Source organism: Bufo bufo, chromosome 5 (genome assembly GCF_905171765.1).
Source record: "Bufo bufo chromosome 5, aBufBuf1.1, whole genome shotgun sequence".
Classification (NCBI taxonomy): domain Eukaryota; kingdom Metazoa; phylum Chordata; class Amphibia; order Anura; family Bufonidae; genus Bufo; species Bufo bufo.
In genome coordinates, this window is record NC_053393.1 from 447,052,417 (window position 1) to 447,067,379 (window position 14,963).

The window sequence follows — 14,963 nt, forward strand, 5'->3', positions numbered from 1 at the left end:
GCTGCTGTTGGAAGGTGAGGCCGGTTGCCTCTCCCCCCTAGGACTCTGGTTGCTGTAGGGCAGAGGGACCCAGCATCTCCTCCCCCTGGAACTCAGGTTGCCGCTGGGGAGAGAGACCGGCTGTCTCCTCTCCCTGTGATATGCACTGCCGCTGGAGATCTGGGCAGGCGGCCCAGCATCCCTGTAGGGCCGGTAGAGAGACCTCGGTCCCATCTCCACCTGCCATCTGTGGGTCCTCCCAGGACAAGTCTATGAGGTTGCTCACCTCTGAGGTTGGTTGGGCAAAAGAGGGTATAATTTCCAGGCAATCCTCTGGGCCGAGGGAGGGTGGTTGAGCTACGTTGAACAGTTGACGGTAGCTCTGCTCCAGCTCCCACTCCATGGTGACTAGATGAATCAGGTCTGGTCCAAGGTCGTCCGCTCGGGGAAGGTCCAGCATGGTTTCCCTGATGTCGTGGATGTCCCAGAACCGACATTCTGTGGGGCATCCAAAGTCATCGCCCCCCTCAAAGGCTTCCCACAGTAAGCCCGGACCATCATAATCCTTTCCCTCCGGCAGATAGTGGTTAGTCATCCATGGGTTGCGCTGGGTGGCATACCACTTTAGTGCCCGGTACGCTTTGTCCAGCCACAACTCCTTCCAAATCAGGTTCCACAGTTCCGTCACCCACTCAGCCAAGGGTTGCTTTCCTAGGAAGGGTGACCGCAGGGCCACGAGTACCTGGAACCTCTGTTCCTCACCGGGAAGGCTCTCTCTCCGCCGCCGCTGTACCTCCTCTAAGGCGTCATACCACAGCCCCTTTCGAGTGGCATCTCTCAAGTCCAGTATGCCCTCCTCTTATACAGGCCCATCCTGTTGGGCCAAGTGCTGCTGCAACCTCCAGCGAAACTCCTCTTCCATGTTGCTGTGGATAGGAACGCTGCCCGGTAGCTAGCTCTGTCCCTTGAGCTCCTTCAAAGCCAGGGTCGCTGCACGAGTGCCAGCGTTGCCCTCCATGCACCATACATTAGTGCCTTCCTTGAATCCTCTGTGCAGGGAAAAAGAATGGAAAATCCCGCAGCTTGCCTCCAGTTGTGATGGTATCATCTGTGTCACCGTCTCTAGTATTCCCTTCTTCCCATGTAATAGCACAGCCAAATAATCCACAGAGCAATAAATCGCTATTATCGCTAGTATCGCCGGTATCGCCAAATAAGTCCATACATAAGCCAAAGCTGAATGCTGGAACAAGACTTTACTGGAAGCAACACAGGCACTCAAACATACAATTTCTTTTATCCCCTGCTCCCATGCAAGGGAGACAACCACAATAAACATACATTAACCCATAACACAAAGGTTACAACCCACATAACATCCTCCCCTCTGCCTGTGATATAATTATGTAGTGTCCCACTAGGTAAATGTAGGCACTACACAAGGGTCAATTGGGCCACGTTGTTCTCCACCTCCTGTGGAACAGGGCCATTGTATTTTATATGTCCTTTTAATGTACATGTTATTTAATGTTATCTCCAGTTGACCAGGCCTGTAGGGGTGTAATTCCTCCTCCTAGACAGTAGAGGGAGCTAGGGGGTCCCTAGTATATATAGCCAGGTCTAGACCAGAGGGAGAGGTCAGTCAGAGTTGTGGATTCCTGAAGTCAGTGTGCACCCTAGGCAGAGGGTAGCTGGGATCCAGCCTCTGATATGCAGCAAGATAGCCCAGGCTTCTAGTTGCAGCCAGGAGAAGGGTTTACCTCCTGAGAAACAAGTTCCCACAACAGAGCAAAGCAGAGCCAGTATTCCAGCCAGACAAGAGAGCTGAAGGGCAGAAGGATTTTATAGGAAAGCAAGGATATATACCTGAGGAAGTTTCCCTAACCAAGGATAAAGCCAACAATAGGGCGTACGGGCCTTGGGATAAAGACAGACAGGATTTCTGAGGAAAAGTGCAGCCTGCTCTGTAAGTGTGTTAACCCTCTGAGTATCTTGCAAGAACATTGTGCCTGCCATTATTGCATAAGCCTGCTTGTGACTGCTGCTGACATGTGGAGCTGAACAAAAGACTGTAAATAGTTAATTGTTTCCAGTAAAAGGAAGTTCTGGTTCACCACAACATCGTGTTCCTCAATTATTCCTATTATAAATCGGTGTGCCACCGTTACCGGCACTGGCGTCACGAACTTAAAGGGATCTTGCCACCGGCACATTAAACCTGCAACACCCAGGGCACCTCACCTACCACCGGCCTGGTCCTTATACACTGAGAGTGCCCCAGAGGACTTCTGTGCCAGCCTCTCCATCACTGCTGTACGCCTGCCCAGGGTCTTCCTATAAACTGTGAGTAACCAAGAGCAACCCTCGATTGCCTAGTAACCGTGACCTCACCATCGCAATACCCTGCAGGGCTGCGCACTGCAATTATGTGACACAATGGTTAATATAATTATCCCAGGCAGGACAATACACGATGTCTTCTGTCCTGGAAACAATTGAGAAGTGATCCACTTATCTCCCAAGGACAGAGGCAAGACTCCAATAGCCACATGGTAGCAAAAGACAGCAAAATACATGAACTTATATAACTATGCAGCTATTGCATAAAACCGGTGCATTCAACATGGGACCGTAATCACATGGTAAGAGGCTGGCAAGTAGTCCTCTCCAAGTACTCGTGGCAAACTCAAAAGAGGGGAGTTTGTCACAACACCCGTTTGATTGGCTCACCATCTAAAAGAGAGGGGCTACATATACTATATCATAGTTGTGAATATCACTTGTTATTTAGCTTGATAAAGGCTACCATGTAGCCGAAACGTTGCTGTCTGACTTTTTGTGTACACATTATTTGAAGTACGATTAATAAAGGAAGAACTGGAGATGCTGCCATTACCTTCTGTTGGTTGCTATCCTGAGGATAGGTCATCAATAGTGTGACACCGTGAAGGGTATTGTCTGGGAAAACAGGTATTTTCCTCCCAGTGTGTGCTGCTGGACTGATTGGCAGCCAGGTGGGGATCTCAGGTGCCAGTCCGGGGTTTTGGCCTTTAAAAGACAGCTGGGATCAGCAGAAGGGATCGCTCTGTGTTGGGATCTGAGGCTTGTGCCGAGTTGGAGGGCTGAGACCCGGGTGTAGGGGAAACAGGCCTCCTAAAGCCTGCTTATGGACTTGACAAGGCAGAACTGCCAGCAGGGTGTGAACTTACACCCAGGAGATAAGGTGACTTTCTTGCTTTATGAACTTTTCGTGTGTGTGAACAAACACCAAGACTGCAAGGTGACTTGCGTTTCGTGCTATACCTTATGTGTGAATAAACACTGAAGTTTTGATTTACAAACTGGTTTTTGCCTCTGTACTGCGTTCGCTTACCCTGCCTACCAGAGCGAATCCCTACAATAGTAAAAAGCAGACAATCCCTTTAAATACTGATGACCTATCCTCTGGATAGGTCATCAGTATGTGATCGATGGGGGTCTGACAACTGGGAACTTTACGATCAGCTGTTTGAAAAGGCAGCGGCACTCCTGTGTGCCGCTTCATTAATAAAGTGGAGTGTGACTGACGTCCTCTGCCGGCCTGACCGCTGCGTCCATAGTGAGTACTGCTTACAGATAAGTGATTACTGGTAGTTTAGCAAAGCAGCACCGCTAGGGGCTGAACTGCATACTCTTTACATGTGATGGCTGCTCTGACCAGGGCCTGGCTTAATGAAGTTCAGGGACTGCGCCGGGCCCCGTCGCCAGTGCAGCAGCTACTACCCTGATCTACATGTCACTGGTACATTGCAGGCTGCTATGCCTATGTAGCACAACACGGCCTGCGTGCCGGCCATGTAATATTGCTCTAGTCACTTTATAAGACGCACAGTCATTTTTCCCCAACTTTTGGGAGAAAAAAAAGGCATCTTATAAAGTGGAGAATACGGTAATCTGTGGTATGCTCAAACACATGCCAAATTATGTTCTTCGTACTAAAACGGTCATCAGAGGCACCAGATAACGTCTGCACGGTACAGTCCCAAATAGTGCACTTCATATGTGTGAACACTTAGATCTTGCTAGACCAAAGTAAAGATCACGACTGATCCGTGTATCCATCGTACAGCTGATTTTCTTCTATACACATCATGGTTATCTCTCCAGTGCAGCCATATTGATTGAAATACTGCTATCTGTCCAGCATTAGTCATCGCGTCTGGGTCTCCAGTCAATGTAATAGTCTGCAGGATTATTACAGAAAAGAAAAAACATATTTATTTAGCCTTTAACCTTGTAATCTGCTCAGTTAGCGGGATGAAGGAAACCTCAATCTTTCTTGAGATATTACATGGGGGAAGGAACAACATGCAGAAACCTTCCATATCTGATCATAAGAGTTCTGGAGCCTCTAATCTTATAACTCTATATTGTGCCATTCCTCTATTATTCCTTCTAGTCGTTATGAATGAATTGCTAGCAGTTTGTAATGAAGACCCAGATGAGTGCTACCAGTTGGGATTGTGTCCCTGCACAGTCTGGCACCGGCAGCACTGATTGGATAATGTCACACTGCTAGTAATTCATTCGCAACTTCTAGAAGGAATAATAAATGAATGGTACAACTTACAGCCGTTAAAACAGCATTGAAGGGGTTATCCAATTTCTGAAGCAGCCCCTCCATGTGCCGGGCCCCTCACAGGTAATTTACTTACCCCGCTCCTGGTCCCCCGACTGCCGCTTCTCCCTGTGCACGCATGAAAACATCCGGTGTCGGGGGGAGCAGCCAATGGCAAGCGGTATCGACCCTCCCTAGCATCGCGGGTGACGCTAGGGAGGCTCGTCCCCATCTGCCATTGGCTGCTCCCCCCGACACCAGATATTTCCATGCGTGTACAGGGAGAAGCGGCAGTCGGGGGACCAGGAGCGGGGTAAATATATTACCTGTGAGGGGCCCGGCACATGGAGGGGCTGCTTCAGAAATTGGATATCCCACAAATGTAAAACTTACGTATTTGGAGGGCTTACTTGTTTTTTGTGTCACCAAGCACCTGCATCTCCCAGGATGCATTGCAATTAGATCTAGATAACTACTTCTACTGCTGCATACAAAATAGCCCCTCACATATAGCCCCAGAGAAGCATATGGTATGTACCATATTTTGCGCCCCTATAAGACGCACCTAGGTTTTAGAGGAGGACAATAAGAACAAATATTTTTCACTAGAACTCAGATCAGACCACCAATGTTAATCATGTGCCGCCATGCGCCGCCACCATCCGTGCAGCGGCTCGGCTATTACCGTCAATCCCATTTTCGTAAACTCTTATAGCAGTGAATGGAGACAGGAGCGGGTCCCAGAAGTAGGAGCCCTACCAAACACTGATTGCACATCCTTAGCAATATGCACCATTTGGGAATACCCCTTTTACTGCACCTCATCCCCTGTGTGTCAATATGCCCTAACAGGATCAGTCTGCATCCTCCACCTGTAAATACACAGTTATCTTTTTTTATATAACTATAATGTGCACATGCGCAGTGAACAACTTCTCAGGACGTTCTCACAGTCACCCGCATCACCGCTTCCTCAGAAGCCCAGCGTGACCCTCCTCCCTGCCCTTGCTGACGTCACTAAGAGCCGGCAATGCTTTCGTAAGTCGACGCAAGGGGGCTGGGCTTTGTGACTCTCCTTCAGGCACGTCCTGTTCAACCTAACCTGCTGACGACGGGAAAGGGAAACCCTTTACTTTGTTTGGACTAGCCAAACCATTTAGGGGCGGAGCTTGTCCTGACGTCACGCGCAAAACGTAAGGTGCGTTGCGCGAACACCGGTTACAAAGGCTTGGTACAGCGTGTCCTTGGGCTCAGAGCATTCAGTCAGCGCGCGAGTGCAGAGCTGCAGGAGGTCCGCGTACGGTAAGCGGGGGCCGCTGCCATCATGCCTTCTAGTCATTGGGGGCTCAGTTATTGGTTATTTAACCCTTAGCCTTACCTTATGCCCTGACCTTGGGTTTTACTGCATTTATGTTGGCCCAGGTAGACTTCTCCTATGTATTGGCTCGTTATGGGGAGTAATCAGTTCTGTTATCTCTAGATCTGTTGTCATTACACTGTTTGATTAATTGGATGATGGGTGTTGTAGTTATGATGCTTGAACTCCTAAGCTAAAACCTCATCATCTCAAGTGTCCTGGCCAGATGTCTTATGTGCTGTTTCCATGGTATTCTGGGCGCTGCTACTAATTGTCACCTGCTTATGGTCTTTCTCTGTGGACATTTGACCCTTGGAAGGTCAGATAGGTCACCATGGCTTGTTCCTGCTATGGGGGATGGGGTGGGCTGACTTTCCTTCCATGCAGTGGGATGAAGGGCTTTTATCTGAGGTCTGTGCTTTTATTCCTTTCAGGATATAATTAACAATGGGAGATGCTGAAAAGGGAAAGAAGCTCTTCGTGACCAAATGCTCCCAGTGCCATACGTGTGAGAAGGGGGGCAAGCACAAGAACGGACCCAACCTGTATGGCCTGATCGGGCGCAAAACGGGTCAAGCAGAAGGCTTCAGTTACACTGATGCAAACAAGAAGAAGGGTGAGTGGTTCTACCATTAGGGCCATTTAGGTCCTTCCCAATAACTGCTGCCCCTAGTTTCTCAATACTTACTGCTCCTTTAAGACTGCTCACATTTCATGTTGGTGCCGATCGGAGCGCGTCCCTGGAAGGCTCCCAGCACATGCTAAAAATATCAGTAGGGCCTGTTTACCTGGCAGATGCCAAGATTGTCCGTAGGGATGAGCGAATCGACTTTGGATGAAACATCTGATGTCGATTTGCATAAAACTCAGCTTTGATACTGTACGGAGCGAGTTTGGGAAATATTTTTTACAGTATAAATCAATTTCTGAAGTTATTATGCAAAGTCTCGTGAGACTTCGCATAGTAATAACTTTGGCTCATCGGAGCCAATACATTCTAATACTGTATGGAGCACTCGCTCCGTACAGTATTGAAACAAAGCTTTATGCGAATCTACTTCGGATGTTTCATCCGAAGTTGATTCGCTCATCTCTAATTGTCTGTTTTGGCTTCTATTTATTAAAAGGGTATTCCAATCCTAAAGAGGTTGTCCCATCGCACCGTTTCCATGGCGACATGGCATTAAGTGCCAGCCGGGATTACAGAATCAACCGAGGCCATCGCTCAGCTGTTTCCGCGACTCCCATAGTAGTGAATGGGACTTGCACAACAAGCCACACTGCTTCTGTAACTCCCGGAGATGTGAAACTACAGCTCCCAGCATGCACACCTGCTGACCTGTTCTATGAGCTGCCAATGAAATAAATGTGGCATGCTGGGAGTTGTAGCTTCCCGACAGCTGGTGGCTGCTGACCCTTGTGCTATCCTGTTTGTGTAGCTCTCATTCACTGTAATGAGAGTTATGGAAACTGTACTGCTGCCCCGTCCAGCTGTTTCCATGAGCCTGGCACTTAGTCGCGTCTTAGGCTACTCTCTCACTCTCGTTTTGGTTTCCGTTTGAGATCCGTTCAGGGCTCTCACAAGCGGTCCGAAACGGATCAGTTTTGCCCTAATGCATTCTGAATGGAAAAGGATCTGCTTAGTTTGCATCAGTTTAGTCTCCATTCCGCTTTGGAGACTGACACCAATACGCTGTTTGCCGTGTTTTGGTGTCTGTCTGAAACTGAGCCAAACAGATCCGTCCTGGCACACAATTTTAAGTCAATGGGGACTCATCCGTTTTCATTGGCACAATAGAAAACGTATCCGTCCTCCATTGACTTTCAGATAATACAAACAGATCTGTTCTGAACGGATGCAGATGGTTGTATTATCTGAACGGTTCCGTCCGTGATGGATCTGCACAAAACGTGAGTGTGAAAGTAGTCTTGGGGTACTTTCTCACTTGCGGCAGAGGATTCCAGCAGGCAGTCCGGACCCAAACCGATGGCATTTGTCAGATGAATTCGGATGCGGATCGCTCTGACAAATGCATTGGAAAAAAACTGATCCAGTATTTTTTTCACAGATTTAAAGGTCTGCGTATGCACAGATTGGAAGAACAGATCAGTCAATGCGGCAATTTTAATGCCCGGTCCGGCACTAATATATTTCAATCAAATTAATGCCGGATCCGGCATTCCGGCGAGTGTTCAGTATTTTTGGCTGGACAGAAAAATACAGCATGCTGCGGTATTTTCTCTGGCCAAAAAACGTAAGACTGAACTGATGCATCCTGAATGTAATTCTCTCCATTCAGAATGCATTAGGATGAAACAATCCGTTTTTTCCGCTATTGAGCCCCTGTGATGGAACTCGATACTGGAAAAGAGAAAAGCTAGTGTGAAAGTAGCCTTACCCTGTTGATGGACAACTCCTTTAAATATTAAGGGTATATCCATAGGATGTACTGTAAATGGCTGATACATATGGGTGCCAGAAATTGGGCCTCACCTGTCTGTACAGCGTTAGATCAGAGCACTTCTGCTGGAGGTGTATAGTGGGAGATGCTCAGAGCCTTACTTATGGAAGGCTTTGTGTTTGCACCTACATAGAGGTTAGGCAAATCTAGGTGTCGATCATGTTCCCAAAAGGGTTGTCCCATGATAACCTGTCCACAGGATAGGTGTTAAGTGCCTGGCGGGGGTCCGACTGCTGGGGCCCCTGCTGATCATAAAACGGGGAGCAGCAGACATGCATTTGTCTTCAGCTCCATTTAACAGACCCTGTACTGACTGATATAGCCAAACAATTCTAATCATGGAGATGAATAGTGTTGGACACGTACATGTCTGAAGCTGCGTTCAGAGGGACAGCACATCCCTTACGAATCACTAACTGACAGGGGCCCCAGCAGATCCCTAACAATCAGACTTTTGGCCCCCACCCTGTGTAGGGTATATGTGGTCATGGGACAACACCTTCAAAAGGATATTACCAGCTATAGAAACGCATGGCTGCATTCTTCCAAAAATGTTTTGAGCCCCATTTCATCTTGATCTATAGATCACTGTGGCACTATTTAGTCTTCCCTTGGGGGAAAAAATATTCTAATTGTGGAGACCCCTTTAAGCTGCTGCTAAGTGTATTAATTATTCTCTTATCTGCAGGTATTACCTGGAACGAGGAGACCCTGTTTGAATATCTGCATAACCCCAAAAAGTACATCCCTGGCACAAAGATGATCTTTGCTGGTATCAAGAGCAAGACGGAGAGACAAGACTTGATCGCTTATCTGAAGAGCCAATGCTCCTGCTAAGAGCGGTGTCTGCTGCCTTATTTATTTCAGAGGGGTTGCTTGTGATGAGATGCTTCCTAAATTTTATATTTTTATTTGTATTGTCCATGTCTTTTAGATGGTCTCATCTGCCAGCAAACGTAATGTTCATGGGGAAAGGTCATTGAAATGAATTTGCCTCTGTGGTATTTTAGGGTTCTAAAGATAACATGCTATGTTAAAATACTAAAACTGGGTCAACTAATAAAAAAAAATATGATGATCAAATTCTTTATAGTATATTGGGTGTTTTCTCTTAAGGTGGGGAGAGGAGTCATACTACACTCCAATTGTGGAAAAATTTGTGCCTTGCTCACCACTTTTCTTAAACGTGGACACTAGTATAAATAATACCAGACATCTGTCCGTTCCCTTATGTAGATTTTAATTCTGGCGCACTGACATCTTAACAGGATTCTTCAGACTACAGATATTGATGACTCTTATGCATTAAATTGGATGGGAGGAAAATAAGGTCATCAATAGCTGTCGCCTGGAGAACCTATTTTAATCTTTGTCCTGCTGGTGTGATATGTGCCACAATTAAGACTGGCAAAGAAAACAGATCTTCATAAATGCCCCCCCAATGTTTTTTTTTTTTTTTTTTTTCCCCCCCCTTCCTAATGCAGTTGCACCACAAGAGAATGTTTCCCCCTTGACCTCTGGACAGGAAACGGTTTGTAAAGGTTCCTGTCCCTATTGAAGGACATAGAGGTCCCCTGCTTTAAGTAAGAGGAAGACTTATTTTATTTATTTTTTCCCCCCCCCCATCCCCTTGATGGCAGCCTTACCGGTTTCCCTGACCCTGCAGCGGAGTTCACACTACAGTTATTTGGTCAGTTATTGTGAGCCAAAACCAGGTGTGGGTCAAAAACGCAGACTAGGTGCAAATCAAATCATTACACCAGATCTGAGTAGGCTTCACTACTGGTTTTGGCTCACAAAAACAGATTGTAATAACTGACCAACCAACTGAGGTGTGAACTCAACCTAAGCTGGTTGGGTTTGGCCTCTGGTATAATTTTTTTTTTTCCCCTTACGCCTATGACAGCACCCTTGAGACCGCCTCCTTCCAGGACAGGAAACTTTTGTGGAGAGCACTTAAGGAGGGATACCTCCCTATACCACCTGTTTCCTGCCCTATGTATAGGACATCTTGTGGAGAGCTGAATTTAGCTGCAGGAGCCCCGCAGGCACTTTGTTTCAGGGATTACCTGGAGCCGCATGCTAAGTCTGGGGTTCATCCCTCTGGGTCCTGGATTTTCATCGGGCTGGCAGTGCCAGCATAACCGGCAGGGGTAGCTGACATGCTGGATCCTCCTGGCGGTGTTAAGGAGGTCTGGGGCCTTTACTCTGCCTTTCTCCCTGTCTCGACACTTAGAGGCAGGGTTTGAGTTAATCGTGTGCCCTGCATGCGAACCTGAAGTTGTAACGCACAACTTCCAGAATGCACACCGCATGCGTTCCAAATACCGAATGTAGGAAGAGAAACTCCAACTATGGGTGCATCGGCAGGGATCCGACCTCTGGGTATGTAAAACCTTCAGCGCTGGTCAGAGGGCGCCCAGCCAGCCTAAGATCCTCAGTGGCTTCTTCTTGTGAAACTCAATTTTGGTCCACTATCGTGGAAGAGAGTACCCAGCGCGCTGAAATCCAGGAGGGTCATGATCATAGACTGGTGTTCCTGGTGGGGTAAGGGGGTCAGTCCCCAACTTCGATCTGACCAGCTTTAATGGGGGTTATTCTCATTTTATTTGTAGAATATGAGAGGGCCCCAGGAAAGCTACTACTAAATCCAAAGGGAGGGAATGTGCTGTGTACAAGAAAAAGCTCAATCCTTGGTCTAAGTTACTTTGTCAGCATTGCGTGAACAAAGTCGTAGAAGAGGTTTCCCCATCTTTACTTCATAGTATCAAAGATATTGTCAAATCTGAAGTTTCTGATTCAATGAAAATATTTAAGAAATTCATCCCTTCCTCAGGCAAACAGGGTCATGCTAGTATAATATCTGATTCAGATGAGTGAGCAGGGAGAAATCCTGGAAAACTCAAGCTCCTCTTCAGATGAATACTGCACGAGTAGACCTCTATTTTCCCCTGAGGACATGGAATCTCTGCTGAAAGCCATTAGAGCTACTATGAAAGTAGATGTACCTAGAGAGCCAAAGTCTGTCCAGGATATAATGTTTGCTGACCTGGGGCACAAAAAAATAAAAAATCAAGAGTCCTTTAAATGGAAACCTAAAATACTTACTTCAGAGGGAATGGAATAAGCCTGACAAGAAATTCTTTATTCGTAAGAATGTCAAAAGAAAATATCTCTTTGAGGGTGAGTTCTCCTGTTGGGATAGGCCTCCTAAACTAGACGCCCCTGTTGCCAAAATGTCAAATTTAGCCTTACCTTTTGAGGATCTTGGAGTCTAAAGGATCCTATGGACAGGCGTGCAGAGCTATACCTTTAAAAAAGAAAAAGCCTTAACCCAAGCATTTAAACCAGGCATCCTCAAACTGTGGCCCTCCAGTTGTAAAACTACAACTCCCACAATGCCCTGCTGTAGGCTGATACCTGTAGGCTGTTCGGGCATGCTGGGGGTTGTAGTTTTGCAACAGCTGGAGGGCCGCAGTTTGAGGATGCCTGATTTAAACTATTGCTACTACTTCTACTGCCAGATCATTAAAATTATGGCTACTAGAGCTGGAGTCCCATATCAAGATAAAACCCCTAGGGACCAATTACTAGAAGTGTTTCCTACCATTATTAAAGCAGTGGACTTCATTTCCCCGATGCTTTAAAGGGCTTCTGTCACCCCCCACTGTGCAATTTTCATTAGCCAACATTAGCTATTTGCAAATGTCAGCTGAGTGCAATCATACATGTCCTACCTTTGTCTGTGGCTTATTTCTTGTAAAAATCATACTTTTATCATATGCAAATTTCTTCACTACCAGCAAGTTGGGCGTGTACTTGCTGGTAGCCGCTGCATCTGCCGCTTCTAGACACGCCCCATCTCCTCTTGATAGACAGTGCCAGCAAGCGCTCTCCTCCTCCCGTTGGCCCCGTCTGCTGCTGAATTCCCGTGCCTGTGCCGTAACGTTCCTCGATCGGCGCAGGAGTACTGAGTAAAAGGACGCGCGCTTGCCAGCTACTTCCTCGGTGCGCCTGCGCCGATTACGTCACACTACACTCGGAAGAGAAGACTTCCGATTATCGCTGATGCCGGCAGTCTTCTCTTCCGGGTGTAGTGTGATGTAATCGGTGCAGGCGCACTGAGGAAGGAGCTGGCAAGCGCGCGTCCTTCACTCAGTACGCCTGCGCCGATCGAGGAACGTTACGGCGCAGGCGTGGGAAATCAGCAGCAGACTGGGCCAACGGGAGGAGGAGAGCGCTTGCTGGCCCTATCTATTAAGAGGAGATGGGGCGTGTCTAGATGCGGCGGCTACCAGCAAGTACACCCCAGACTTGCTGGTAGTGAAGAAATTTGCATATGATAAAAGTATGATTTTTACAAGAAATAAGACACAGACAAAAGGTAGGACATGTATGATTGCACTCAGCTGACATTAGCAAATAGTTAATGTTGGCTGATGAAAATTGCACAATGGGGGGTGACAGAAGCCCTTTAGGCTGAGTTCACACGCGCGGGTGCAATGCGGGAGGTGAACGCATTGCACCCGCACTGAATCTGGACCCATTCATTTCTATGGGGCTGTGCACATGAGCTGTGATTTTCACGCATCACTTATGCGTTGCGTGAAAATCGCAGCATGCTCTATATTGTGCGTTTTCCACGCAACGCAGGCCCCATAGAAGTGAATGGGGCTGCGTGAAAATCGCAAGCAAGTGCGGATGCGGTGCGATTTTCTCGCACGGTTGCTAGGAGACGATAGCTTATAACATGGTTATAAGGGAAAATAATAGCATTCTAAATACAGAATGCATAGTACAATAGCGCTGGAGGGGTTAAAAAAAAAAATTTAACTCACCTTAATCACTCCGGTCATCACATTATCCATCACCATGGTAAAAGATCATGTGATGACCGGAGTGACGTCACCACAGGTCCTTTTCCTGCACACAGCTAAGATGAAGACAGAAGAGAAGCCGGGCTGCGCGAGCAAGTGGATTAAGGTGAGTTAAAAAAAAATTCTTTTTTTTTTTTTTTAACCCCTTCAGCTCTATTGTACTATGCATTCTGTATTCAGAATGCTATTATTTTCCCTTATAACCATGTTATAAGGGAAAATAATACAATCTACAGAACACCGATCCCAAGCCCCAACTTCTATGAAGAAGTCTGGGTACCAAACATGCAGATTTTTCTCACGCGCGTGCAAAACGCATTATAATGTTTTGCACTCGCGCGGAAAAATCGTGCATATTCCCGCAACGCACCCGCACCTTTTCCCGCAATGCCTGTGTGAACTCAGCCTTAAAGTTAAGTGCCAGGTCAGCTAACCTATCCAATTCGTCGAGAAGAGCTGTTTGGCTTAAAGGATGGTTAAGTGACTCCGGTTCAAAGAATAAACTTTGCTCTATCCCATGTCAAGGAGATTATCTCTATGGCCCTGTATTTGATGACCTTTTAGAAAAGGCTTCTGCTAACAAAAAGCGTTTCCCTGTTTACAGACCTCCAAAAAGACAGCAGTTTTTTTGCGGGAACAAAAAAATCTTACAATACAGACAGAAGGCAGAATTTTTGACAGGAAAACAAAAATAGAAGAAATAAAGGATTCCTCTTTAACTCAGTCTGCCTCTAGACCCAAGGACAGTCAGCAATGACTGTTTCTGTCCAGTGGGGGGGAAGACTTTCTCTATTTTTTCGGGCATGGAAAGAGATCTCGTTTAGCCCGTGGATTTTAGGCATCATAAAAGACGGGTTTCGTCTGGAGTTTGCCTGCTTCCCCCCCACCGGAAAGATTAAGAATTACAGATCTTACTCACAATTCTGCAAGAAACCTGGCTTTAAGACCAAATCTTTTCTCTAATAGAAAAAAGCGTCCTGGTTCCTGTTCCAGATTCGGAAAGGGGCAGGGGGTTTTATTCATCCCTTTTTCTGGTACCCAAACCGGATGGGTCATGCAGGATGATCATAAATCTAAGGGATCTAAATCATTTCCTGAAAAACAAAAAATTCAGAATGCAGTCTGTCCAGTCCACAATAAAGCATCTCTACAAAGACTGCATCATGGCCACCTTAGACATAAAAGACTCCTATTATCAAATTCCAATTCATACAGATTTACAAAAATATCTCGGTGGCGGTATTCATGAAAGGTCAAGTTCATCACTTCCAATACAGAGCGCTTCCATTTGGAATATCTCAGGCCCCCAGACTGTTTACAAAATTAATGGTTATGGCCCATATAAGAGAAAGCAACATCCTGGTGATCCCTTATTTGGACGACCTTCTGTTAGTGGCAGAATCCGAAGATCTAACCGCTCATATTCTGGAAGTAATAATAATCTTAACAAAACTAGGATAGCAGATAAACTGGAGGAAATCAAATCTGATACCTTCCCAAAGATGTATGTTTCCCGGTCTAATCCTGGATTCAGTGAACCGGTGTTGTATCTTTCCTCAACACAAAGTCTCACGAATAGGAGAAAACGTGTGGTCCCTTGTAACGTCAAAGAATCGAACCATCAGACATGGGATAACAGTATTGGGCAGAATGACCTCCACAATACCTGCGGTCAATTGGGCCTTTTTTCA

At 46.6% G+C, this 14,963-nt stretch overlaps 1 protein-coding gene across 3 annotated transcripts; it reads left to right on the forward strand.

The window, feature by feature from the left end:
* The first annotated feature begins 5,737 nt into the window (after positions 1-5,737).
* On the forward strand, positions 5,738-9,471 carry LOC121002252 (cytochrome c). Of its 3 annotated transcripts, none has more exons than XM_040433627.1 (3): positions 5,738-5,867; positions 6,368-6,549; positions 9,084-9,471. In XM_040433627.1, the coding sequence occupies exons 2-3, from the start codon at positions 6,381-6,383 to the stop codon at positions 9,230-9,232; spliced, it is 318 nt and encodes a 105-aa protein (XP_040289561.1). In that variant the 5' UTR covers positions 5,738-5,867; positions 6,368-6,380; the 3' UTR covers positions 9,233-9,471. The 3 variants fall into 3 exon arrangements, with proteins under 3 accessions (XP_040289561.1, XP_040289560.1, XP_040289562.1); XM_040433626.1 differs by having other exon boundaries at positions 5,750-5,878; positions 6,345-6,549; XM_040433628.1 differs by having other exon boundaries at positions 5,810-5,878.
* Positions 9,472-14,963: the final 5,492 nt, after the last annotated feature.